Source organism: Lepisosteus platostomus, chromosome 13 (genome assembly GCF_059453375.1).
Source record: "Lepisosteus platostomus isolate fLepPlt1 chromosome 13, fLepPlt1.hap1, whole genome shotgun sequence".
Taxonomy (NCBI): Eukaryota; Metazoa; Chordata; class Actinopteri; order Semionotiformes; family Lepisosteidae; genus Lepisosteus; species Lepisosteus platostomus.
Window position 1 is genome coordinate 21,035,589 of NC_142623.1, and position 27,054 is coordinate 21,062,642.

The window sequence follows — 27,054 nt, forward strand, 5'->3', positions numbered from 1 at the left end:
AAGTAGAGATAAAAGATACAGCCACATCAGTGTCAGGTTTGTTATGGATGTACATTTGAATATCATTTGAGTAAAGAAGTGGTAGTTGAGGCTATGTGATCCTAAAAGCTGACCAAGTTGAAATATTTAAATGCTGGAAAGTAGGGGCCCCAGTATCGAGCCCTGAGGAATATCACATTTAATGGTCAAATTTCACATTAAATCTGCCAAGTGAGATGAAGTGACAGTGATGAGTGAGGTAAGACTTGAACCATTTAAGAGCAGTATTAGAAACTCCAAACACATTCTCAAAATGATATCATGGTTAACAGTGTTGAAAGCAGCACTGAGGATTTGTATTCATACAGTGGGTATAGAAAGTCACCACCCCCTTTCAAAATGTTTACCTTTTGTTGCCCTAAAGCCCAAAAAGAAGACAATTAAGATCAGTCTTTTTCCATTTTTATTTACAAATTGTACCTTGCAACATCCAAGTAAAAAAGAAAGCCAAATTTCTGAAAAAAAAAAAAAAGTAGAATAACTGGGTTGGATAAGAAAACACCCCCCTGAGTTAATAAGCAAATTTTAAATGAATTAAAACCTTGAGTCTGTTTGCATACATCTCTACCAACTTTGCACACATAGAGGGAGGAATATTTGCCCATTACTCCTTACAGAATTGTTCAAGCTCAGTCAAACTGCCTGAGGTCTGGCGTTCGAACCCAGCTATCGCCATGAGTTGATAGACTGCCCTCTTCAAGTCATTCCAAAGATTTTCAATGAGATTTACAGATGCAGCCATGCAAAATGCACGGTACATACTCGTACTGCATGCAACTACCCACAAGCCACTGCGGTGTGCCACGGTATGTGATTGGTTGGCCAAAATGACTGACAGGGCATACTTTCCATGTGACTGTGTCTGAGGTGTAATTGCTTAAGTGACTGACTTATAAGCGTGAGGTCTGGCGTTCAAACCCAGCTATCGCCATGTGTTTTCTCTTAACAAATAAACATTTCTTTGAAAAACTAAAATAGCAAATGTTTTGGACACTACAGTATATTGACATTTTTTATATTTCTAAATATCACAATTGTTCGAAGCTAAGTCATTTATTAATAACAATGAATAATTTGAAGCTGCTACTACTGTCGTTATTACTGATAATAAATATTATCGACACTATACTGAATTTGTTGGTCTTTCTAAATATGACAAAACATTCAAAGTCAAGTGATTACCATTTCCATGAATACTTGCACTCGTTATCACAGTAAAAGAAACAGTAAAAGGTGATGTTAGGCAACCTTTTAACTGTGACTATATCCACGATATAGCACAGGCCTCGAGTGCCTTATTGGTTTTATATAACAGTCCCCAAATATGCGAGTGCTGTACAGAATGAATTTTAATTTAAAAAATGTATTTAACACAAAGATTAAGATGTTTACATTCCTCCAATGTGTTACGCAATGCAGAAACACAGCCACAAGTACCATTAGCTAGCAAAGAGGACATTAGCTAGCCAATTTGATAAATACAGGGGAAAAAAGCAAAAAAGCAATGGGGGAAAGAAAGACCTGCTGATCTGTTCTACATACCAAGAAAAGAAAAGAATATGATTTTTTTCTGTTTGAAACGTGTGATGTCTTTATGAAATTAATGTAGTTTAAAAGCCTAATTAAGAAGAACAACTTACAGCGTACACAAAGATTCTAAGCTGATCACTAGGAAGAAAGATCACAAATTGTTTGCGCATAAAAAGTGGTTATTAACTATTAAAACTTGTTTTTATAGCTTTTAAAATCATGCAATGTCTAAGTTAAGCAGGAAAATATATATCTCATTTTAATTTCTTTTTAAAAACTAAAAAAAATGATTTGCCCAGCATAAGGGCGTTTATAATATAAGGGTGTATCAAAATAAATAAATAATTATATAATTATATTCATATACTGTCTGGCGGAATAGACTGAAGAGTTATTTAATGCGACACAGAAGATTAATAATGTAGCACTTTAGGGCTAACGCCCTACCAGCTGACGAATAAAACTTGGACCCCCAGCGTCACTCAACAGTGAAGCAGCCAGTCAAGCTACAGTGAGGTCTGTCCTCAGTACCGACTGACCAGGTCCCTCCTATTCATATGAAAGGAAGTGACGTCACCGCGCTGGCAAGCCCTCAGTCTCCTGACCAGTGGATGCACTGCATCACAGAGAGTCAGTATTGCTTCTGGGAAATACATTTCTCCTGCATCAAACATTAACTCATTTAGAGCGCCCTACATTACAAATTCCAAGCGTTTCATTTTGAGCCGAAGACTCTCATACCTGAAGAAAATGTTGAGTTTTCTGTCTTCTCTTTTCAGCATGGAATAAACATATTAGTTGTTCCTTTGCAGATGCAGTTACCCACCTAAAGCAGTTACAGTATATGTATTGCACGGCGCTCTGTTTTATTAACAGACACCCCGACTCAAGTATTGTACAGTGATATAGACGTGGGTAATGTCATCCCCATTAAACAATGTGCTTCCACATTCCACTCAGTGGGCGATGCATTGTTATCTCAATCACCTGCTAATTCGTTTTACACCACTGGAAGACAGGAGAATGTGATTGTACTATATCTTTACAGAATGTGTGTTGAGTTTACAAAATTAAAGTGTTTAAAATGTATAATTAAAAAAAGTTAAAAAAAAACTTAGAGCTTACACAAAGATTCTAAGATGATCACGAGGAAGTGTATTGCATGTCTAATGGTCTAACCCCATTACCCCCATTTTGATTAAAATCGCAAATGTGTGTTTAATTAAATGCCTTTATTGATTCACAATCTGACAATGCAATGTAAATCATTATTTTTGTCTTCTTAGTCCCTTAATTATCTTTAAGCATAACTTTCTCACCATTTAGATGTATTTTTCATACCATCATTAAACAAAGCAGGAGTGTATTGTACTTCCTCATGGGATCAAACGTGGAAAGATTAGATTGTAATCCTTTTTCTTTTTTTAATACATTTTAGAAAAGTGTCATCTATACAAAAAAGCTGTTTATTTAATACCACTCGATAGTTATATCAATAGAGATAAGCTCCCTATTAAAGCTCAGATCAAAGATCAAACACAGATCAAACAGCAATATCTCACACACTGGGACTGTTCTGTGATCTGTGATGTGGGTGAGTGTGAGCTCTGGTGCTCTAGCAGGCTATCTGGTGTCTGAACTGGTTTAACAGCTGTTAAGCATAGTGTAGTTTTTGTTAACAACTTTGTCAGTGAAAAAAAGACCGCGGGCACTTTTCCTCCCCCCCTACATTCTCAGAGTAGAATAGGTGAGCCTTCCAATGAAAGACAGTCCCCCTTCCCCCTTGACAGACAGACAAATGTTTTCACTGCCTATTATTTGAGGCTGGGTCCCTGCGAACTATTTAGAGGGAAAGGCAGTGACATCACTGCTCTGGCAAGCATTCTCTTTAGATACGCGATTCCATATTGTATTCCCTGTTAATCAAATTCTAAAAGTATGCTGTTGTTTACTCTGATAACGAGCATATTCGCAGAAATACAGAAATCATTTTTAAAATACGCTAAAAAGAGAATATAATATGGAATTGATTATCTAAAGAAATTAATAACAATATTAATTTAAGGATCTAAATATATGTATTTTATAGCTGGTAGTATTGCTGTAATCCTCTTTGTTTGTAAACATTTTACTTTTTATTTTTTATTTTAATCAATAATTAGTATTAAAATTTGCACTGTGATAAATTGTTGCACTTCCACATCTTGTAAAAACTTTCATTTGCAAGACTGTGTTCAAACATATGTTACATTTGACTATCAAAAAAAAAGTAGGGTCTCTCCCTACTTTCTCTCACCCTCTGCGATTCACAGAATGGTTACAAATGGGAACAGGTCAGGCAGGCAGAGGAAACTGGGGGGGGGGGGGGGAACTGTTACCTGTTACCTGGATAAAGCGGTTAGAAAATAGGTGGATTTTTAAAATGTTCCAATTTTAATGCGATATGGAAGACATTATTGATAATAAATGACATTGGACGGTCTGTAAACTGAAGATTTATAGAGGAGCTTTTCTTTCCAGCTTGGAATTAACCTTTACTTTATGTGACGCAGCTCCTCACTTCTCACAAAGGCTAGGAGTGTTAACACCCTGCTGTGTAATGTTATGTAGAATAGACAGTTCTGGGGGAATTTCCAGTAGCATGCTCTGTTGTCATTGTCACTGTTTTCACAACCTTACATTTATTAAACGTCTATTTTAGAGAGAGCTTTGGCAAAATCTATGGATACTTTGCCCTTGAGCTGTGAAGCTTTTAGATGCTTTGGGTCCTTTACGCAGACCTCTCAACTGTAGGAGCACCCATGATTTAAAAGATTTAAAAAACTTTCATAAAAAAGTGAGAGTAAGTACACTTGAGTACACTTGCAGAGTAAGTTGGTGCAGCATTGTGGGTGCTGTGGTTTAAATGCTATTGGCTTTTGAACAGCATACCCCATCTCAGTGCATAGTGCCACATTAAATAAAAGCACGAGAAAAAGAGATTCACAACATAAAGCTGTCAGTCTTCTGTGGACATAAAGAAAAGGTTTCAGAAATCAAACAAAGCTTTATTCCTGTGCTTACAGTCTGGGTAATTGAAGACTGTGCTGTTCTGCTTCCTATGGTGATATACAGGTTTTTCACACGAAGCCGTATTGAGCATTATTTCTAACGTTGTTAACTTGTGTAAACATCGGTCCCCTGGGGCTAGATGAAAAACCAGAGGTTTACAAAAAGAGAATTAGCTCACTGATAGTTTTATGTGGAGGCTGTGAAATGTTTCACAAGTAAAGGTCTTTAAAATGCATTTGGTTTGAAGGCTTTCTGTGTTTCCCTTGCGAAGATATGGGCATAAGATGGACTCAAGCACGAGCCAGAGAGGACCCCTGGCCAAATTATTCTCAGGAACTCTAATTTACTAATTCTCATTCCCTCGGTCCCCTGAGGGTTTATCCCAGTTGCGAAGCAGCACAACTTATCCAAATAAGGTACTTTACTGTTGTAATTAATTAATTTTCAGAATGTTTTAGAATTTTATTTTCACTTGGCTAATGTGGGTTACTGTGTGTAAATAAAAATGGAACAAATCTAATTAAATTTGTTTTTATTTTCAGAGTCAAAAGGTACACATTTTGAAAGGGGATGGTGATTTTCTATACACACTGTATATGTGGAAAGGTGCAGAAATACCTGTGTCGGATCATCAAAACTGGTTATGATGTAAGTGTGCTTTGCTTCTGGTGACAAGCAACCAGTTTTTTTTTTAAATTAAGTGTCTCGAATCCCTTGCAAATCATTTTGTGGATCTTGATTTAATTAAAAATTTTCAAATGTAAAATTACCAAGCCACATGGCTTAAAGAGGTATTTTCATTAACAAAGAAAAGAGATAAAAGAGGCTCCTAGGAAATATGAAAATATTGAGATGGAAACAATCAAGGAGGGGTTTTCGGGTAATGTAGGACTGCATTTTGAAATAAAAAAATCTACATGCTAGAGATGAACTGACTTGTTTTCTTTCTCTTGAATTGAAATTATAGCATATAGAAAGATGGGATATTTATATGGGATGTGTCAGCATGCATTTCCCCCAACACACAAAGTCCAAAAACATATTGGTAGGTTAAACATCTATGGAAACTGGCCCTAGTTGGGAGTTTGTGCATGTCTGTTTGTGTGTCTGCCCTGCAACCATCTAGAGTGTAGCCTGTCTTGTGCCCATTGCTTGCCAATTGCTTGCAACAACCTAAAATGAGAGAAACGGTTGCAAGATGAATGGATGCACTCAAGTCAGACAAAGCCAAAATGTTGTTTTTTCTTTCCTCTCTTTTCAGCAGGAATAGGACTAAACCTATTACATTTTCCTTTGCAGACCACGCATGCTGACACAGCTATCCACCTGAACCACATCAATTAAATTTTGTTTCCTGAATATTTGTAAACAGTGATAACAATGGGGCTAATATAATAAAAAGGAAAAAGAGTAGAATCAAAGAGGCCATTGATGACCAATAAAGCCATTGATGACCTCAGTCTTTAGGAAATACTATAAGAATCCAGGTAGAGATTGTGGATAGGATATTTTTACATTGGAAGAAGTGGAAGAAGGAAATGGGGTTAAAAAACAGCAGAAAAGCCAAGTGAAAGGATACTCACTATCTTTCTAGTAGGTGTTAAGTGAGAATGAAAATGGGGGTAGAGCTATAATCAGAAGTCATTTTGGTACATGTGGAAGTAGGTTTGCCTGGTCATGGATGATAGGCTTTTCCACAGTATTTGCAAATTGCAGAAAACAAGGAGAGCAGGATGAGAAATTAAAATGATTACAGACTTAACAAAATCTAACAATTAACCTGGGACAACAATGGAGATCAGACAGATAGAGGTTGAAAGGAGCTGGTAGAGTGAGTAACAAGATGACCAAGATTAACATCCACATAGAATTTGCTGTCAAAGATGAAGGGGGGTGTGAGGTAGAGGTAACAAAATGGAGGTGGAAAGCACAGGGGGTATAATGGTCCTAAAGAGGTTTAAGTGTTAAGAGATCAGAAAGGAGAAGAAAGGTAGAAAGAAAAGTCTAAGAAGCCGGAAGGAGAAATGAGATAGAACATCCAATGAGCAGTATTTGAGGCCAGAGTAGAAAGAGGATGTTACGGGACATCTCCAGGGCCCTTGAGATAGCATCTCATGCAGCAGGGGATGAAAGAGAAGAAACTGGTGCCAAAAACACCAAAAGAGATGAGTTTTGGCAGTGCTGGCAGCAGTGATAGATAAAGCAGTGTAGCTGGAAGAGAAAAAAAAAGATAACCTAATAAAGAAGAAAAAAATCAGAAAGACCTTGGGATGTAAGCACATTGGATTGGGATTCTTTAAGTGGTGCTTTTTACCATTATGGCAGGCCAGTGTGTGTTTGTTTCCGTAGATATTCACAAAAAGATATTGTTATGGCACCCTAACAGATGTCAGATTGTTTGGAACATATTGTGTTTGTTATTTGTGTTTGCTAATTTAATTTGTCTACATTAAATATAATCTGATGGGTGTCTTGTACTTGGTATTAGTCCCTTCAATTTATTTTCTGCAACTTCTTCAGTATTTGCTAATCCTTTTCTCAATGATCCCTAAGTCTATGAAAAACCTAGTGGTAAATTGGAAGAAAGGAATTTAAAATGATACAGCTGAGCATTGAGCAACTTCAGACAAAACAGTATGAAATAACCTGCTCACCTGGTCTGTGTTCCATAACCGCCTGGAAAAACTCCAGCTGACACAGCAACGATGATGGCAGGAATACCATACCCAGGGGGTAATAGATACCTCTTGGTCAATCTGCTTCTGCTACTGTATTTGACCACTCTCAGATTCGTCACTAACAGAAGCAGCTGAACTCCCTCCAGACACATCCAGACAAAACTAGCAAGGAAAAAGAAGTGGAGGACTCCTGCTATCACCGCACAGATCACCTGCAGTAACAGAGAAGAGATCAGAAGTGCAGAAGCACTGGAAAATAATATCTGTTGCAACTCACTTTCCAGAAGATACTATAGTATCAAGAAAAAAATCTGGGCATACTTTTGTTTACTTGACTTGTAAATAGATTTATCTTAAAAGTTATTGGCAAATACAAATTAAGGAAAAAAATTGTCAAGGCATATGCTTGTCCGGTAATGTAGTGCACAGGGATCTTTTGCTCTAGTATGATGTAAAATGTCCTTATCCTGCCATTAGATAAGAGATAAGATCACTTTATTACCCATATACAATTTCTTGCATTAGAAATTTGTCTTTTCACATACCTCAGCTTGCTCTCCATGAGACACACAGACAGGGAGAGAGAAGCTTAGGGTCAGAGGGCAGGGTCAGCCATTTATACAGCTAGGGGTTAAGGGCCTTGCTGTAGGGCCCAATGGAATAGGATTCCTCCGCTAGCTGCAGGATTTGAGCCAGCAACCTTCCAGCTACAGGTGCAGATCCTTAGCCACAGTACCACCACTCCTCACTAAAAGCTTGTTTGTTTCCACCCTTTTTTCGAACCAGGGACCTATTATAATGTTATCTCTTCAGATTATGGATAAAATCTCCTTTGCAGATGTCACTGCACTAAGAACAACCTTGGTATCTCAAAATAAAATTCCATTAACAAAAAGTTAGCTGTAGAAACAAAAAAAATATAGTTGTGCCACATTAACAATTTAAAGCAGCGCATATTACTTTGTGGCCATATAAAATATTAAAACATCAATATAAATTATGTTATAGATACATTGTTTTAACTAAATCCTGAGAATAATCTAATACTATTATAAATATATAAAACTAAGCCCTTGTTCTTCAGTTCTCTTCACAAAATAATTAAATTTTTGCAGTTTTAAAATACCCTACTTACATTATGGTCCATTTTGGATCCTCCAGTTAAAAAGAGAAGGTGTGCCATAAATAAACACAGGCTCAAGTGCAAGTGAATAATGTTGTGTCCTTTATGAACTGATTTACAGAATACAAATGTAATGATTGCAAGACTGAGACAAATCAGGGCTGTTATTACAAACACATAGCTGATAATTGACAGGACAGAATCTTCATTAATCTGTGGGAATAAAAAAACATTAGCATGAATAATTTCTGCTCAAACACTAAATGTTGTGATTTGTAAGAATCCCTGAATCTAAATCACATTTAAAACTTAACATTAATTCTCTCTCTCATCCTAGCATTAATCCCGCATCAGCACGGTCCGCTTGTCGACACGCCCATCTCCATTTGATAGTTTGAACCAAATCTTTGAGCTGACATTGCCATTAAATGCGACTGAGAATACTCCAACCAGCACGTTGCTCCGCCTGCCATCGGGGGGGGGGGGAGAACAAAGTAATTTAGCCAATTCATAAAGGGGGATTATTAGGAGGCATGGGAAATTTGGCCAGGATGCGGGGGTTACACCCCTACTCTTTTCGAGAAACACCCTGGAATTTTTATTGACCACAGAGAGTCAGGACCTTGGTTTTACATCTCATCCGAAAGACAGCGCTTGTTTACAGTATAGTGTCCCCATCACTATACTGGGGCAGTAGGACCCACATGGACCACAGGGTGAGCACCCCCTGCTGGCCTCACTAACACCTCTTCCAGCAGCAACCTTAGTTTTTCCCAGGAGGTCTCCCATCCAGGTACTGACCAGACTCACACCTGCTTAGCTTCAGTGGGTTGCCAATTGTAAGTTGCAGGGTGACATGGCTGCTGGCACACAAAGCTTAACATTAATTAATAGTAATAATAACAGTATTACACTTTTTCTAAAATTGATTGATGTATTATAAATCAATTTACAAATGTAAATTTGTAAATGTAAAATGTCTTAACTTATTTGAGTAATTTCAAACAAAGTAAAACAAAGGTCCTGAGATATTATCGGTTTGAATGTCACCTTTTCTATTCCGAAAGGGTCTTTTCAATATGCAATTTAAAATTTAGAGAAATAAAATGAAGAGATCCAGCCAATCAAAAATGTGCGAGGTAGGCTCCATTAAAACGCAGTGCGCATGGCGCAAAATACCGCATCATACCGCATGTTAATTGAAATATGATAATAGTATCCGGAAGCACCTTGTAAAACCGCCAGGTGGAATTATTAACTCTGGCGACACCTCAAATGCTGTACACGAGACATTTGAGATGTCGCCAGAAAACGCCCAGTCACTGCTGAGGGACAATCTTTTTCCAATTAAGAATTTAAGTTGTAGACTCTTTAGACTTTTAATAATTTTAAACTGTGTATTACAGCGTGTTAATCATTAAACATTAAAAAGTTCGTATATTTTATGAAAGCAAGATTGCTCAGCTGGACAAAAGTACATAACCTTCCAACTTAATCATAAATATTATAATTATGCATAAATATTTTATGCATCAAAGTCTTTAACTTGGTAACTTACATGGGTTCTCATTTTAACGTGTTTGTTCTAACATTATTAAGCTTAAATTATGTACGTCATAAAAAGTTATAACGTTTTATCCTTTTCTAAGAATACATAGTAAGAACACCACTTGCTGTTATTGTAAAATAATAAATGTTGAAGTGATTTAACAACACTTGATAGTTATATTAATATGGAATCATGTAACTAAGCAGCTAAAGTATCACAAGAGGACATTTTGGAAACATTTTGACATTTCTTTCTTTTAAAAAAAAAAACTTCTGTTGTCCTTGTAGTGGTAATGAGCACTGTAATGTAGTGAGCTGCACCCAAGCGGTTCAAATCGCGATCAGAGCCAGGTGCCAGCACGATAATGTCACAGCCTGTCCCTGTGAATAGCAGAAACCTCAGCGCTTGGGCTGAGGGGAGATCTCCCTTTAGCTCAGCTGGCTGTTCCTTGTTGAGTGACACCAGAGGCTTGGCTTTGAGCCTGCTGTGAAGGGCCAACCTAAGGTGGGAGTGGCAAGGGCACAAACCCACGAGAACCTGAAAATGTTATGTTTTTATATGTGATGGTTTTATGTTTAAGGATTTCTTCCCAGAAATCTTTAAATTAAACAAGGGAGGGGGGGAGGATTATTTTTTACAGTTGACAGTAATCGGGGAACAGCTTATCAACACAGGCAAATTATTTTTTTTATTTTTAAAAATGAAATAAAAAAAGAAGATACAGTGAAGTGTTCCTGTCACCTTGCTCTTACAAGTGGCTCTGTTAAGTAAAGTTTGTTAACACGCCACACCCTTTGAATGAGTTTTAATCAACTTTGTCAGTGAAACAAATGACCACGGGCACTTTTCCTTCCCCTCTGGTGCTAGGTGAGAATGCAGGAAATGTTTTTTTTTTTTATTTTACTGGGAGTGTGAACATTGAGTGAGCACTGTGGCATACAGTGAGACTAACACAGTGAAATTGCTCAGATGGATGGTTTTAGTAAATATGTTGACAAATATCTGAATTTGTGCAAGATAAAATTGTATTCAGCTGTGAATCAGCTTGGTGACCTTGGCCCCGTGAAATTGTGGGAAAGAGGTTTAGTGGGCAGTGTAGTGACCATAGAGTGTTTGAATACACTGTACAGTATAACAGTATAAATCAAGTATGTTTTTTAATGTTTGTAAACACTATTTTTGCAAGTACATTTTGTATTCAGTTTGCTTCTTTGTGTTAGCTGGTGGGCAATTGAGGTGAAAATTCTTCCACAAGGAGTGTACCCTATAAAGCAGAGAAGACTGCACCAAACGTTTTCGGCTCTGTATGTCACTCAAGCCATTTCTCTTTGGCACTGTAGTCATAGAGGTGGGAAGATGCCTCCCTCTTCCCTCTGCCTGCCTCACCTGTTCCCATTTTTAACCATTCTGTGTCTGAATCGCAACACTTGAGAGAGAGTAGGGAGAGAGAAAAAAAGTGAACCCTGGCTTTTTGATAGTCAGATTTAACGTATGTTCCAAGATGTGGAAGTTAAACAATTTTTCACAGTGTGAATTTTAATACTAATTATTGATTACTTATAATGTATTGATGCCTGACTTTATTTCAGATAAAATACTGTGACATAACAGTAAGAAATACAATCGTCGCCGCCTCTTCTCTGACTGAGGTCAGTGGGCGGTGCACTGTTTTCTCAACCGCCTGCTAATTCGTTTCACACCACGGGAAGACAGGAGAATGTGATTGTACTGTATCTGTACGAAATGCGTGTTGCATTTACAAAATTAAAGTATTTAAAATGTTTAATTAAAATGCAAAAAAACTTACAGCTTACACAAAGATTCTAAGATTATCACAAGGAAGAAAAATCACCTGTTTTTTGTGGATTTCGTGTTTTTAACTAAACCCATTTTTATGGGTTTTAAATGTTTAATGTTTATTTGAGGCACACACATTATTGTTTCCTATTTTTGATTTTCTTTAAAATTAAAATAATCGGTTAGCCATCGCACCACACAAGATTATGTTACATTTTTATGTTTTTGAGAGACTTCAGAAAGCTTCAACTGATGCATAAAAATATAGCATAATGCCTTCTCCCGTTATGAAGTCACGTGCACCTGGGATCCACTTTATTCAAACTAAGGTTTCTAAAAATGCAACCAGGTACTAGATATTGTTTAAATAAAAGCTGTGAAATTTTTCACAATTCTGTTTTTAAATTTGTAGGTTGCAGGCTCTGTGTCATTTGTTTACAAAGTTATTGACATCTGAAACATCGTGTCTCATAAATAGGTATTTTAATAAGCAAAGCTTATGAAAACTTAAGAAAAATATTACTCTAAAAAAGATACAAGAAGCTTGAAATTATTATTAAATTAATACTGTTAATAAAGACCAGACACATTATTATAGTATCAGTGATCATTTTAATACCGCTTTGTTATTCTCAATTCTAATTACAATATATCCAATTTCATTTTAAGGCTTGAGGCATCTGTTAAATTGCCCCACTGAATAAAGTGTTTTTAATTAAACTGGCTGAACAGTTGGCAGTATTCATGTTTGTTAAATCACATTTTTATTTCATTAGTTATATAACTTAACATTGAATATGTTGTACTATATATACAAAAAACAAAAATGTTAATATAGTGTACAAAATATTTACTATTTTATTTTTTTAAGCATTTGTTAGAATAGAAACCTGTACCATAAGCAGGTATTGAACCCGGATCATCTAGACAGAACAACTATTTACAAACCTATTGACAAAATATTAATGTATGAATGAGTCAAATTAAAAATAAAATATGTTTACAAAGAAAGTGGTTTACAGTAATACTACCAGCTATATAAATACATATATTTAGATCCTTTTAATATCATTATTAATTTCTTTAGATAAGCAATTCCATATTATATTCCATATTTAGCGGATTCTAAAATGTATGAGGTTTTCTACTGCGATAACGAGCGGAAGTATTCATAGAAAAGGTTAAAACATGGAATACAGAGGGAGTTTCAGAAATTAAACAGAATTTGGAACACCCACTCAAAAATAGACATTTAATAAATTTAGTGAAAACAGTGACAAATCAACCTGAACAAAATACAATTTTAAAATAAAAGCAGTTTGAAATTATTAGTTGTTATTAATCACTTAACTTTGAATATGTTGTGATATTTAGAAATACCAACAAATTCAATATAGTAACGATAATATTTACTATTTTTGTTTTTCAAAGACATGTTTATTTGTTAAAAGGAAACGGTTTGAATCCCCAGCCTCCAGCAGGCAAGTCACATGCCTAAGCCATTACACCAGCACACCACTTGACAACTTAAGCTTTAACCGAACAGGGCAAGCAAAATGTTTACCGTTAATCGTGAGTGAATGAGTCAAATTGATGCAGATGTTTAGAAAGAAAGTTTACTACTATAATAATTTGAGCTATATAGTTATTAATTTATTTAGATACATGATTCCATATTATATTCCCTATTAATCAAATTCTAAAAAGTATGTGCTTTTTTACTGCGATAACAAACACAAATAATTATAGAAAAGGTTAAAACATTATAACTTTTTATGAAGTATATAAACATAATATAGTCAGAAGGAGCATGTAAAAATTTTTCCAAAATAACCACAGTTTGTAACCGAAAAAATTAAGAAAGTGGAATACTGGTTGTTATTTTTATTAAACTATCAATACCAGCCATATACAGTTTACATAATATGTTTAGGTTCCTAAATATCGATTATGACCTTCAGACACGTTATGCTCCTCTTCTTTTTATGCTCAGCTACTACAATTTCCCTCTAGTTGTAAAATTCCATATTAATATTCAATATTAATCTGATTTAAACATCAGTAAAGATGCAGTAAAGAGCAATTAAATGAAGCAATTGTTTCACTAACAACCAATGCACCACGAGTGCCGCCTGTCGGTCATTTTGGCCAACCAATCACATACTGTGGTATAATGCGCTAAACTGCAGATATTTTTGCGCAGTATGAGGTTTTACCATGCATTTTGAATGGCTGCATATATATTAAAAACCTTATGTAACAAGTAGTGGAGAATATATTTTATAATCTAGCTTCAATACTTGACTTGTGAGAAGATGTCAAACATATGTCAGAAGTAGAGAAATGCTGTGATAAGACAATGAGAAGAGTTTTCAGTTTTACTGTGTGGAATAAATAAAAAATCAAGTCCTTTATTCTTAACTCATTGGAAGTATTCGACGAAACAATGATTCACCAGATTCAGATTAATTACTATTTTAATAATCTGTAATAAAGATCTTATTGTGCTTTGGTATTTTGTTAAAGCTCATTCTCTAGCTTCTCTGGTATGAATGATTCCTTGATTAGCTACTACCAAACAAGCTACAAACCAAATCACTTCCTTTTATTTGTGACTTTCCTTATGGTCTTATGATTGAAATATAATTAAACTAGATGCATTTTGTTAATCACAAACTGATTGGGATGTTCTACTCACAACAGAAATGATTGTGATGATTTGCATGGAAATCAGCACACACATGGGGAGAACATACAAACTTCACACAGATAATAAAAATAGTAATTTATATTATTTGTATGCCTTTGAGTTCATACCTGCTTGGAATTAGTTGCCATGATTACAGCAAAGCTGCTCAGATGGTCACTACTGCAGACTGTGTGAGTTTCATTGGAATGGATCACTTTCAAACCAGTTTTAGACCAGGAGCTCTCATTTCCTTCAGATTTCCAGTAGACACAGAATAATACATTTTTATTACTCCTTTTCTGAAAGGAAAAAAAAAATCAAATTTAATTATTTAACTGATGTTTTATACATTTCATGAAGCATTTTCTTTTCCCATGTAAAACTACACTTGTATTTAACAAGCGATTTAAAAAACAAGAGCAATACAATTGTTAAACCGTTGGATTGCTGATCAGTGTTTACATTTAAGAAGTTAAATACCCCCAAAAAAATCCTTTCTTTTCACATGAAACTTCATGACCAATCATAAATTTAATCAAAGGAACAGATAGAGGTTTATTCCATGCTGAAAAGAAGAAGAAGCATGATTTTTTTTTTTTGTGGAGACTTTTTCAGGTGTAAGAAAGAAGGGAACTGGCAGATAAATAAAGCGTGAGAGAAGAAAAGATTTAAAAAGGGGAGAATGAGTATTGGCACGTAGGGAACACAGGAGAAGTCATTTACTGTACCTTCTCTGAACTGTTGCAGAACAAAAAATGTATTACAGTAGGGTCTTGACATTCATGAGGGTTCAGTGCAGACAGTTATAAGCAAACAGTCAAATTTGCATATAACTATGTCCAACTAAACCCTACAGTATATATTGCCTAATGTAGTCAAGTATACAGTATGTATGGTTAAAAGACATACCTCACTTACAGATGCAGCCATTCAAAATGAGCGAGGTAAAACATGGTGGGCGTGGTGCAATATACCGCATTATACCATATGCAAATTAGATTATGATAATAGTATCCGGCATCACCTTGTAAGACCTTGTAAAACCGCCAGGTGGCGCTAATAAAGCTTAACTTCTCATGTACAGCATTCGAGCTGTCGCCAGAAAACTCCAGGTTTCGAATCCCGGTCACTGCTGAGGGACAACATTTTTCCAATTAAGAAGTTGTATACTCTTTAGACTTTTAATAATTTTAAACTGTGCATTACAGCATGTTAATCATTAAACATTAAAAAGTGGGTATATTTTATAAAAGATTGCTCAGTTGGAGAAAAGTACACAACCTTCCACCTTCATTATAAATATTTTAATTATGCAGAAATATTGTATGCATCAAAGTCTTTACGGAAGATATTACTAATAGTATTAACAATGAATGACCTTGGACAGGCTGTAAGCTCAAAGTATTTTAAAGTATTCTTTGTAACCGTCTCCATCAGTTTAACTGTTGCAACATGAAAATACTTTATTTTTCCATTGACAAAACGTAACACTACAGCATTTTGTGGGTCCTATCACGTATTAGTTTTCAGTCATACAAAGTAAGTTTTGAGACTTTCCAATTCACCATAGCTCTCACATGCTCATAAACTACATTTATTTAGGAACATAAATATGTTATGTAAACTGTACATGGCTGGTATTGGTAGTTGAAATAAAAAATGCACCAATATTCCACTTTCTATCTAAACATTTTAAGCATCAAAGTCTTGCATTCGGTTACATACTGTGGTTATTTTGGAAAAGTTTTTACGCGCTCCTACTGACTATATTAAATGTATATTCTTTGTAAAAAGTTGTAATGTTTTAACCTTTTCTGCGAATACGCTGATTATCGCAACAAAGCATACTTTTTAGAATTTGATTAATAGGGAATATAATATGGAATCGCATATCTAAAGAAATTAATAATGATATAATTATAGTCATATACTGTAGCTCAAATAATCACAGTAGTACACTTTCTTTGGAAATGTCTGCTTCAGCTTCACTCTGTGGCATAATGGATTAAATGTGTGCTTTCCGTGCTGTAAGTCGGGTGTTTAATTTCTTTAGGTACGCTATTCTATATTATTTTCCGTATTAATCAAATTCTAAAAAAGTCAATATACTGTAGTGTCCATAGTATTTGCTATTTTAGTTTTTCAAATAAATTTGTACTTGTTAAAAGAAAGCTCATGGCAACAGCTGGGCTTAATAACGATAGAATTATATTCATATACTGTAGCTCAAATCCTGCTAAACTAAAAGTTAGACACAAGAAGAGTATTATTGGACAATGTTGTGAGGCTCTGGTGGAATATCTCTGTAAACTGAAGAGTTAAAGAAGAGACACGTTGTGTTTCGCCTCTTTTTACACTTGTAAAAAAGAACATTCCAATGTTAATGCGACACAGAAGATATTATTAATAATGTAGGGCTTTCAGGCTCACATGAGTATGCGCCCTACCACCTGGGGGATCAAACCCGGGCCTCTAGCGTCACTCAACAGGGAACCAGCCAGTCGATCTACAGTGAGATCTACCTTTACCCCCAATGGATCAGGTCCCTGCTATTCAAATGAAAGACAGTGATGTCACCGCGGTGGTAAGTCGCACAGTACCTGTAATGTCGGCCATACGGCGTATGCATTTACAAAGTATATAAACTTAATATAGTTAGAAGGAGCACCTTCCAAAATAACCACAGTATGTAACCGAATAAAAGACTTTGATGCATAAAATGTTTAGGAAGAAAGTAGAATACTGGTGTGTATTTTTTTATTTAAACTACCAATACCAGTCATATACAGTTTACATAATATGTTTATGTTCCTAAATTATTATTGTTTATGATCTTATGATGCGTTATGCTCCTTTCCTTTTTATGCTCAGCTACTAACATTTCCCTTAAGTTGTAAAATTCCATATAAATATTAAATACTAAGTGAATTAAAACATGCACAGTAAAGAGATTAAATAATTAAATTGTTTCACTAACAACCAATGCACCACGAGTGCCCCTGTTGGTCATTTTGCCCAGCCAAATCACAAACCGCTGTACACCGCGGTGCAATGTTTGGTAATTGCGTGCATTATGGGGTTGTACCGTGCATTTTGAATGGCTGCATCTGTATATGGTAATAAGCAATCAGCTAAAATATACATGAATCCCTCGTCTCTGTTCAACCTTTAGTCTCCCTCTCCATGGGTATCATAATGCATTGGAATGAACCCTGTAATAAAACGGTCAGAGATCATCTAAATGTGTTTCTAGCCAGCCATTACTCACACTGGTAACACAGAACCACATAGAACTGCAGATGCAGGTAGCGGATAAGGGGAAAGACTCACTCACTAACTCACTCCAAGTTTGTTGTGTCACTAATCTGAAAGCTGTGGTTAACAACTGTCAGCTCAGTTTCATCCTGCTTTTCTCTTTTTCCATACAAGACCCTGTTGGCCACACAATATTGCTGATGGCGACACCCTATTGTACTGCATTATGTTAAAATGGACTCACAATTTATTTTTTCTCATTATTAAATGTATTTTTAATTACTCTAAGAGTTGGAAGGAATAATTAAATGTTATGGTTGTCCTACCTGCTTATTCTGGAAAGTGACATTGATGGGCTGGAAACATTTGTAGTTGTGATTGTTCTTCTGTTTTATTACAACAGTTACTATGTGTGAGTTGATCTGAGGAGAAATAGTGTCCTCAGAGGAATTTGACTGGAAGAATCTTCCATCCAGAACAGATTCAAGCCCAGTATATGAGGCAAACAGAACAGCTGTATTTCCTAAAACAGTAAAGCATTTATGAAGCTCTAAAATAAATATTTAGAAAAAAGTACCTCAGTCCATTTTATATTGAATTGAATCCCTCCCACTTAAACTATGTGCTGTTATTTTTTAGTCTTTCCAACATTTAAAGAATACTTGATTTTTTAAAATCAGTATTATTTCTTGTTTATTTTATCCTAGTTTAGACCTGACAATTGTTTCTCATTCATAACTGAAGAGTGTTCATATGCTCCTACAACATGCTCACTCTCAAGTTATTTGCCATTTGACAACAAGTACACAAAGCTTTCTGGAAGAGCTAACATCAAATGAAGGAGTGATGTATGTCTTCAAATAATTCAAACTTGGCAAATTCCATAGAAACCCTAGGGACATGTTATTTTAATTACACTCTTTTGATTTATCAAATCCAATTGTAATCATCTATAACAAAGCCCAGGATGTACAATGAATTTTACAAGGACAGCACATTATACTATTTTAACAAAAATACCAGTTCTTTATGAATCTATGTGTACAGTATATTCTGCACACATATTAGGGTTTACCTTGAGTGGTGTTCTGGATAGGACTTTGCAGATTTACTTGCAGTGTGTTCCCATATATTTGTAAAGGTTCTATTTTCTGAGTAAAATTAGCAGGAATGACAAGCCACTCTAGAGCTTTAAGAAAAAAAATAGTGAGTGAAAAACTGAACAAACTTAAGTAGTAAAACCTGCTACAACAAGAAGAGACAAAAGAACATTTTAGTCCATACTAATAATTTGACTGAATCTTGCTTAAGGAAAGAAAATGACAAAAAAGGAAAGCAGGTACATCACAAAATTTATGAATCTGCAGTTTTCTCACTTATATTACTTTCATATCACAGCTAGTTAACGCTACAATGATCCTCAATCCAGTAAGTCCTCTGAACGTAATGGGATTCTGCTAAACAATTACAACCTTAAAGTTAGGGAAAATTTTGTATGATAAAAATCTTGAATATCAAACAAAAAATATTACTCTGTGTGACAAAAAATATAAACTCATCCTACAACATATATTGGTTAAGTAAAATAAGCTAGCATCAATGTGATCATAATGCAGAAGGACTTGCAAAGTAATTTCATATGTACACCAGGGTTCACCAGCTTGTGTAGCTGCAAGCAGCAATCAGTATTTTCTGTGGAGGACATACATGTGGGAGTGAAAGGATTTCTTGTGCAATTTCTGGTTACTGGTAGAGACATAAAATGGCTAAAGTAGTCATGCTTTTTATATCTAGTATTTAAGTGAAAATGCACAAAGGATGTCCACTTTGGAAAATGTAAAAATGGATAGAGGACCTATCATGATGTTTTGTCTGAGCAAATGTGAAAATATCTGAAGGAATGTGTAAACAGGATGTATTTCAAACAAACTAAGAGGTGCTTAAAAATAACAGGTGATACATTTTCTTTTCTGCAGTATAATTACACTTTCCTGAAACACTTTTATACTATTTCTTGATCAACAATTTTCAAATATCTTGTATAAGTCACTGCACAGCACAATTTTACTTCCAAATTAATATAATTGACTCTGTTATATACTGTGCTCCACTTCAAAGGAAAAGCAGAAGATATTGCCTTAAACATTGAAATAACCATGAATACTCATGCAGTAATGCTTGTGAGTATCAGAAAGATATCAATGATTCTTTTTGTGCTGACAGCTAAAAGTATAACAATAATAATCAATAGTATCAGGGAATAAGCAACAAATCTTAAATCATTTCATTATTCACATTTCAATGCTGTGTTTAAAACAGTAAAAATATGCATAGTTCTATAATGATTATGTAATTTAGATTATGGTAAAAAACAGTTGAGATTTTTTTTTCCAATAAAAGGTAGAGGTCCTATTTAATCTATTAATATATTTATTGATTTTTGTGACAATTAAAAAATAGACCATACATAAATCTAAATTTGTCACTCTGTTACAAAAAACTGTTACATTTATCATGAGAAAATATTGCAGTTAATATTGCACACCATTTAAAATGAATGAAACCATATTCTGTAGCAGATATTTATTTCCATACCTAGTTTATCATCACTTTTATTTTTCTTCATGAATTCATCAAAGTTAGCAGACACAGTCAGCTCAATATTCTCAACACTTTGCAGGATGATTTCTCCTGCTGTTGTCCTCTCTTCTTTAGTCAAATTACTCATAATCTCAAGTTTTTTCAGGAAAGAGCTCAAGAGTCCAACAACTTTCTGTAATATAACAAATTGAAAATCAATACATTTCAAAATATACGAACAAATCCAAACTGCTTCAACAGCATGCAGCAGAAGTGTGCTTTCTTCAATACAGGGCGGTACAGTGGTTGTGTGGTTGAGGATCTGTTCCTGGGGCTGGAAGGTTGCTGGTTTGAATTTCGCAGCTGGCAGAGGAATCCTACTCTGTAGGGCCCCTGAGCAAAGCCCTTAACCCCAACTGCTCCAGGGGCGCTGTATAAATGGCTGACCTGTGGTCTGACCCTATCCCTGTCTATGTGTCTCACTGAGAGCAAGTTGGCGTATGCAAAAAAGACCAACTTCTAATACAAGAAAGTGTAATGGCCAATAAAGTGATCCCTCTCTCTTATTTGAGAGAATCTGTTCTCAGTCAGTATTTCCCATACCATCTCCTGGAAGGCTACAGTCCTGCAGCCTTTTTATTCCAACAAAACAATTAAAGATCTAATTGAAGTAATTATTAGTTTAATAGTTACAGCTTAGTACGTTCTCTGAACTCTTCAGGTACAGCTAATTTAAAAAGACCAATAAAACCTGAAGAAGCACAGCTTTCCAGGTCTGAGGTTTGGAGCCCAAAATATAGACTACATGCATACTGTACTGAAAATAAGGGAAGAATTCTTAGTTTTTCTAGCAAGTACTTGGAAAAGCAAAGAAGTCAGAAACCTTTTTGTGGAAATATAAAACTTCAAAATATGCAAGAGAAAAAGGGTTACAAACCTGGGGTTCATTTTTGGTTTCACTAGAGTTGGAGCAGTAAATAGATAAAAAATCATATGTAAAATTTGTAGATTTTATCTGCAAAAGAAAAAAAAGTCTAGAATATCAAGACATACAGTATTAAACATTGTACAGTGTTCACCACAAAATTACTACTCACAATCACTGACTAGTTTACTATACTGTAGATTCTCATAGGCTGCAAACGTGAATATTAAGGAATATAAGATCATTTGAAAGATGACTTCCTAAGCAGATGGCTAATTGATCCAAATGTGTCATGAAGCCATTTCTTGAAAGAAGTCAGAGCATCAGCTTAAAAAAAATGGCTGGGAGCCCATTCCTGACCCCCTCAACCATTAGATTAAAACAGTTAATTTTGTTTTCAGTGTTAAGTACATTCTCATATGGTTTCCACTTGTGTCCACTTTGGTTCGTGTTTACTTGTTAATTTTGAAGAAATCCATAGGGTTGACTTTTCTCAATGGCTTTGAAGTTTTGAAAAATGTAAAAAGGCACCATCGTGGTATTTTCTGTTCTAAGAAAAAAACATGACGTGTTTTTATCAAGTTGATTAAATATATTCTATTAAACCCAGATATGCATCTACATTTTATTTTATTCAAAATCTACACTTTAAGCTACAGCATATATTCTAATATTATATAAGACTTTCTTATTTCTTGAAAAAAAGTTGGAATAGGTAGCTGTGTCAGCATGCATAGGCTGCAATGGAACAGATAAAGGTTTATTTCATTCTGAAAGAAAAGGAAAGAGACAAGATTTTAGCCTGAAGAATGCCCCACAGTTGAAACATTGTCTATTTTTTTTCAGCATGGAATAAACCTTTACCTGCTCCTTTCTTATTTTTTGACCACATTAAACAGTTCTAACACCTTTATTCCTGCAATTTGAGAAATAAACTTTTATGGGAATTTTATCTAAAGAGTTCTGAAAATCTTTATAGTTTATTCTTCATGTGCTCATTACTTGTTCAAAGAGCTCTAACAAACTGAACAAACCTACCTTTTCTATAACCATATGGATCCTATTTCCAGACATAGGATATGTATGCAAGTTTTACATATTTGCATATTTTGTTTAATTTGTATTTGCATCTATATGTGAAATTAATCAAAAATTAATCAAAAATCACTTTTTTTATTAACTTTTAAACTATGTACAGTGTCGGCCTAACTATATCCCCTAAATGCAGACAAGATTCAGTACTCTTGGAAATTTTCGCTCCAAATGGAACCAGTCATGTACACATGTTGGTTCCATGACTGGAACCATGATTGTGGCAAACATCACAATAAAAAATAAGAAAAAATATTTCTAAAAACAGGTTGCACGCATGGTAAATGTGGTGGGGTCCATTTGAGGAAAAAAAATAACTTCACCTGACTCTTCTGCCATCAATAATCCTGAGACATGTTCAGTCTCTAGGGAACAAAACTAATGTCCTACAAGCAAATATAAATTAACTCCATGAGTGCAGGGATACTGGTCTCCTAGCCTTTACAGATACTGGGCTTATAAAATCAGATTTGGTCTCGGATCTGACCGTTATTTTGGCACCCTCCTTTGGCTGGACAGAGATGGCACAATAAAGAGAAAAACATAAGGAAAAGGTGTTTGTATATAAACAAAGGATAGTGCAGATTAGAACTCAATTCTAATAATTCAAGAATTGCATGGAGTGGGGAAACTATGAAAACAGTATGGTGGGGCTGCAGGACAAAGGTAATTTCTCCAAAAATATGGTGAATATTGATGGTTTTAACACTAACGAAGTGTTAGCTGATAAAATAAATAGTTTTTAATTTAGTTTTAATAAGCATGACTTGGATAAATTAGGGAGCTTAAATAGAAACTCATTGCCACGTTGCATTTGATACTGTTTTAAATATTCTTAAGAAAACAAATGTCAGAAAAGGTCAAGGACCTGTAATATCAAAGTGCAGGTACTAATGCCATGTGATGAGTAGCATAGTACTATATTTCACTGAATTTTCTTGAATCACCCAAAATTTGGAAAAAAAAAACACCTGTTGCAAAACAGAACTCCCAAGACATTAATTGATTTCAGATCAGTGGCATTGACCTCTTTAGTAAAGATGTTAGAGAAATTTGTTAAAAGGCACATGCTTTAACAGGTACAGCACAGGGTCTAAAGCAGTCTTAAGTCTAAATGTTTAAAAGAGGAGTCAAGGATAGTACAATAGCATTGAATCTATTTATACACTTCTAGAAGGTACAAGACAAATGCCATATGATATGATTCTTTACAATCCACATTGCTCAGAAAAACTTACCTCTTTTAAATGATCTCTGCAGTTTTTAACTTGCTTTCTTGCATTCTCTGTAAATAAATAATAATGATTATCATTAATTAGCGGAAGTATTAGTATTAGTGTAATTAGTATTATACTAATGGAAACTGATAGGTGGAATTCTAGGAGAGAAGCAGGGGGGCTCCGTCCCTTCCAGTATCATTCAATTATCTTTCCCGTTTAAACTCTAACCCCGCTTACACAAACGTCTTGAGTTTTTTTAATTCAACTTACTTGAATTCTGAGCACTAGACCTATAATGGCTAGCAGGCCTAATTCTCCATCATTTCCAGACCGCCTTCCTATCCTCTAGCACCTTGAAGATTCTCCATGCTATTAATTTTCCATTGTTTCACCATCTCAACCTAATTTTCCACCTAATCCTTCTTTCCCCCGTCACTGATGCTTCTGTTTCTCCCATCCAGCCTCACACACTACGCCATTCAAACACCACTGCATCACCTCAGATACGCCGACTCATCTCTTTTACAAGGAATGGCCACTTCCAAATCTCCTCAAATCACTGTTTGACAGATGTATTCCTATTATGCCTCACTCTGACAGTTTACCCCCCTTTTTTTCTACTTTTCTGCAATTCCATTTCAGGTCAAACAGTCCTCCATTCCTCTCTCTCTACAGCAGTACCTGCAGCTCCTCCCTCTGCAAATCGGGCAGCCCCTCCTCCTTCTCTCAACACTCCAATTCCACCTTCTCCTCCTCCACAGCTACCCAGCTCTCTAGCAGTTTCTCTTTCTCTGGAGATTTCCCAGCAGCTTTCTCAAACTCTAGAACCACTTTCTCGCTCTGGAGCCGATATTAACTCCCGTCTGCTCAAGCTTTAAAATTCCCTACATTCAGCTCCACCTCCTTCAGCCCCGCCCATCTTCAGTCTTTTTTTTCCCACCCTCAGTACAGCTAAAGCCCCACACTCTATACTGTTCTCAGGCCACCCTCATTTTCGCCACCAGATCCTTGAAGGTAAAGATGTCAATTCAGTTTCTCTCATACTAGATGGTTCTGATCACAATTACTGAGTAATGGAATCTGGAGATCTCTAGTTGCTCTAAATCACCTGTGGGCAAACTACGGCCCATGGGCCAGATCTGGCCTGCCAGCCAGTTTTAACCGGCCCCTGAGATAAAAATAAATTAGTCAATATTCATCATATTCCAATTTCTTTATTATATTAATTGTCATTATAGCTACACAGGTGCATAGTATAATGAAAAGTGTTTCTCATTAGTCACTCAGGTGCAGTATATAAATAGAACAGAAGATAAGACAATAGACAGTAACACAATAACAGTAACAGTGTAATAACATAACGTGTAATCAAAATTGTGCAAAATCCACAAACAGAGAAAATAATACAACAGGAAAAAAACAGTGCAAGGTAATATGGGGGAAAAAGAACAGTGCAAAAATAGTACAGTGATTAATAAATATTACAAGTAATACAGTTTTACTGAGCTATCGAAGGGACAGTACAATTTCAGCTTACATTCAGTTGTCATGTATGTAGTGGTGTTGGAGTACAGTCATCGTGGGTATAGGAAGAAGTTAGGAGAGATCATAGTATGATGGGAGGGAGTGGGGGTGTCACCAGCTTGACGGCTCTGGGGAAGAAGCTATTTTGGAGTCTAGTTGTGTGCAACTGGAGTGTCCAGAACCTTCTACCAGATGGTAGGGGGACAAACAAGTTATGACTGGGGTGAGTGAGGTCATACATAATTTTGGTGGCTTTTTTCAGACTTCTGGTGTTGTAGATTTCCTGGATGGATGGTAAGGCACTGCCGATGATGTGTTGGGCAGTTTTGACCACCCGCTGCAGTGCCTTAAGGTTGGATGTAGTGCAGTTGCCTTACCAGACTGTGATGCACTATGCTCTCCACCGTAAATCTGTAGAAGTTGGTGAGGATCTGTGGATGCAGGCATATTTTCTTCAGCCTTCTCAAGTAGTACAGCCACTGTTGTGCCTTCTTGATGAGACTGGAGGTGTTGAGTGTCCATGTAAGGTCCTTAGAGATATAAACACCTAGGAATTTGAAGTTATTCACCATCTCCACCGCAGACCCTTCAATGTAGATGGGGGAGTGAACTTCTCCTGAAGTCAACAATCAGCTCTTTGGTTTTGCTGATGTTGAGACATAGGTTGTTGGTTCAGCACCAGTCTTCAAGTTGTTTTATCTCCTCCCTGTAGGCAGTCTCATCATTGTCAGTGATCAGGCCCAGGACTGGTATCGTCAGCATACTTGATGATGGTATTTGGGCTGAACTTGGCAGTACAGTCGTGGGTGAACAGGGAGAAAAGCAGTGGGCTGAGCAGACAGCCTTGAGGGGCACCAGTGTTAAGGGTGAATGTATTGGAGGTGAGGTTGCCAATCCTGACAGTCTGGGGTCTGCTGGTGAGGAAGTCTAGGATCCAGCCACAGAAGGATATATCTAAACCTAGAGCCCTGAGTTTGGTAGAAAGTTTTATGGGTATGATGGTGTTAAATGCTGAGCTAAAGTCAATGAATAGCATTCTTGTATAGGTGTTCCTTTTATCCAGGTGAGTTAGTGTGGTGTGTAAAGCATAGAGATTGCATCCTCCGTGGAGCGGTTTGTGTGATAGGCAAACTGGAGAGGATCAAGTGTTTTTGGAATGCTGGCTTTAATGTGTGGAATAAGTAGTTTTTCAAAGCACTTCATTATGATGGGGGTGAGTGCAATAGGGCAGTCGTCGTTTAGGCATGTGGGTGCTGATTTTTTTGGTACTGGCACAATGGTGGTCGTCTTGAAGCAACTAGGTACAGTGGCCTGGGCCAAGGACAGGTTGAAGATGTCGGTACAGACATCAGCTATCTGCCAGGCACATGTTCTGAGTGCCAGGCCAGGGATACCATCAGGTCCAGCAATTTTATGTGTGTTCACTCTACTTAGTGATTTCCACATATCTAGTTTGAATAGTGTGGGGGGTGGGGTGACAGGGTAGTCAGTGGTCCAGGTGGTTGGTTCAGGGTTATGAGCTTCAAAGCGTGCGTAGAAGGTGTTAAGCTTGTTTAGAAGAGAGGGGTCAGTAGCGCTTACAGGGCTTGTTTTGTTCTTGTGGCTTGTGATTGTATTTATGTCTTGCCACATCTGTCGTGGGTTAGCGTTGGTGTTGTATTGGTGTTCTATCTGGGATTTGTACTGTTTCTTGGCAGATTTTACACCAGCTCTTAGATGGCGCATGAGCGCTTTACACAGTGATTTCAAACTGTGCATCACACCGCTAGGGGAAGTGCCATTGTTGGTCAGGGACATCTCAGGTATTGCCAGTGAAAGAAAAATTTTACAAGCAAAAAGCACTGTATGTGCGCACAGAATCACATGACACTAGACAAGAGATTCGGCAATCTGTAAGCAGCAAACCAGTTAACCATGGCTTCAGTGTTTCATGTTTCTATAAATGGTCATTTTGTGAGTTTTTTTGTTATACGATCGCAATTGAGAGGTTTTTAAATATGAG

At 36.2% G+C, this 27,054-nt stretch overlaps 1 protein-coding gene across 15 annotated transcripts in view; it reads right to left on the reverse strand.

The window, feature by feature from the left end:
• LOC148650215 (adhesion G protein-coupled receptor E3-like) overlaps positions 1-27,054 on the reverse strand; it is a 63,242-nt gene that overhangs the window by 18,313 nt on the left and 17,875 nt on the right. For 13 of the 15 annotated variants that reach the window (XR_015926055.1, XR_015926054.1, XR_015926053.1 and 10 more), the window contains exons 4-11: positions 23,547-23,593; positions 21,229-21,306; positions 20,307-20,484; positions 18,787-18,900; positions 18,038-18,234; positions 14,585-14,755; positions 8,434-8,634; positions 7,275-7,510 (exon numbers count right to left, since the gene is read on the reverse strand). Coding sequence is in view for 8 of the 15 variants with exons in the window: in XM_088603789.1 (XP_088459915.1) it covers positions 7,275-7,510; positions 8,434-8,634; positions 14,585-14,755; positions 18,038-18,234; positions 18,787-18,900; positions 20,307-20,484; positions 21,229-21,306; positions 23,547-23,593 (1,222 nt within the window). In the remaining 7 variants the exon portion in view is untranslated. The remainder of the gene's footprint in view (positions 1-7,274; positions 7,511-8,433; positions 8,635-14,584; positions 14,756-18,037; positions 18,235-18,786; positions 18,901-20,306; positions 20,485-21,228; positions 21,307-23,546; positions 23,594-27,054) is intronic. The other 2 variants (XM_088603790.1, XM_088603791.1) reach the window with 2 other exon arrangements.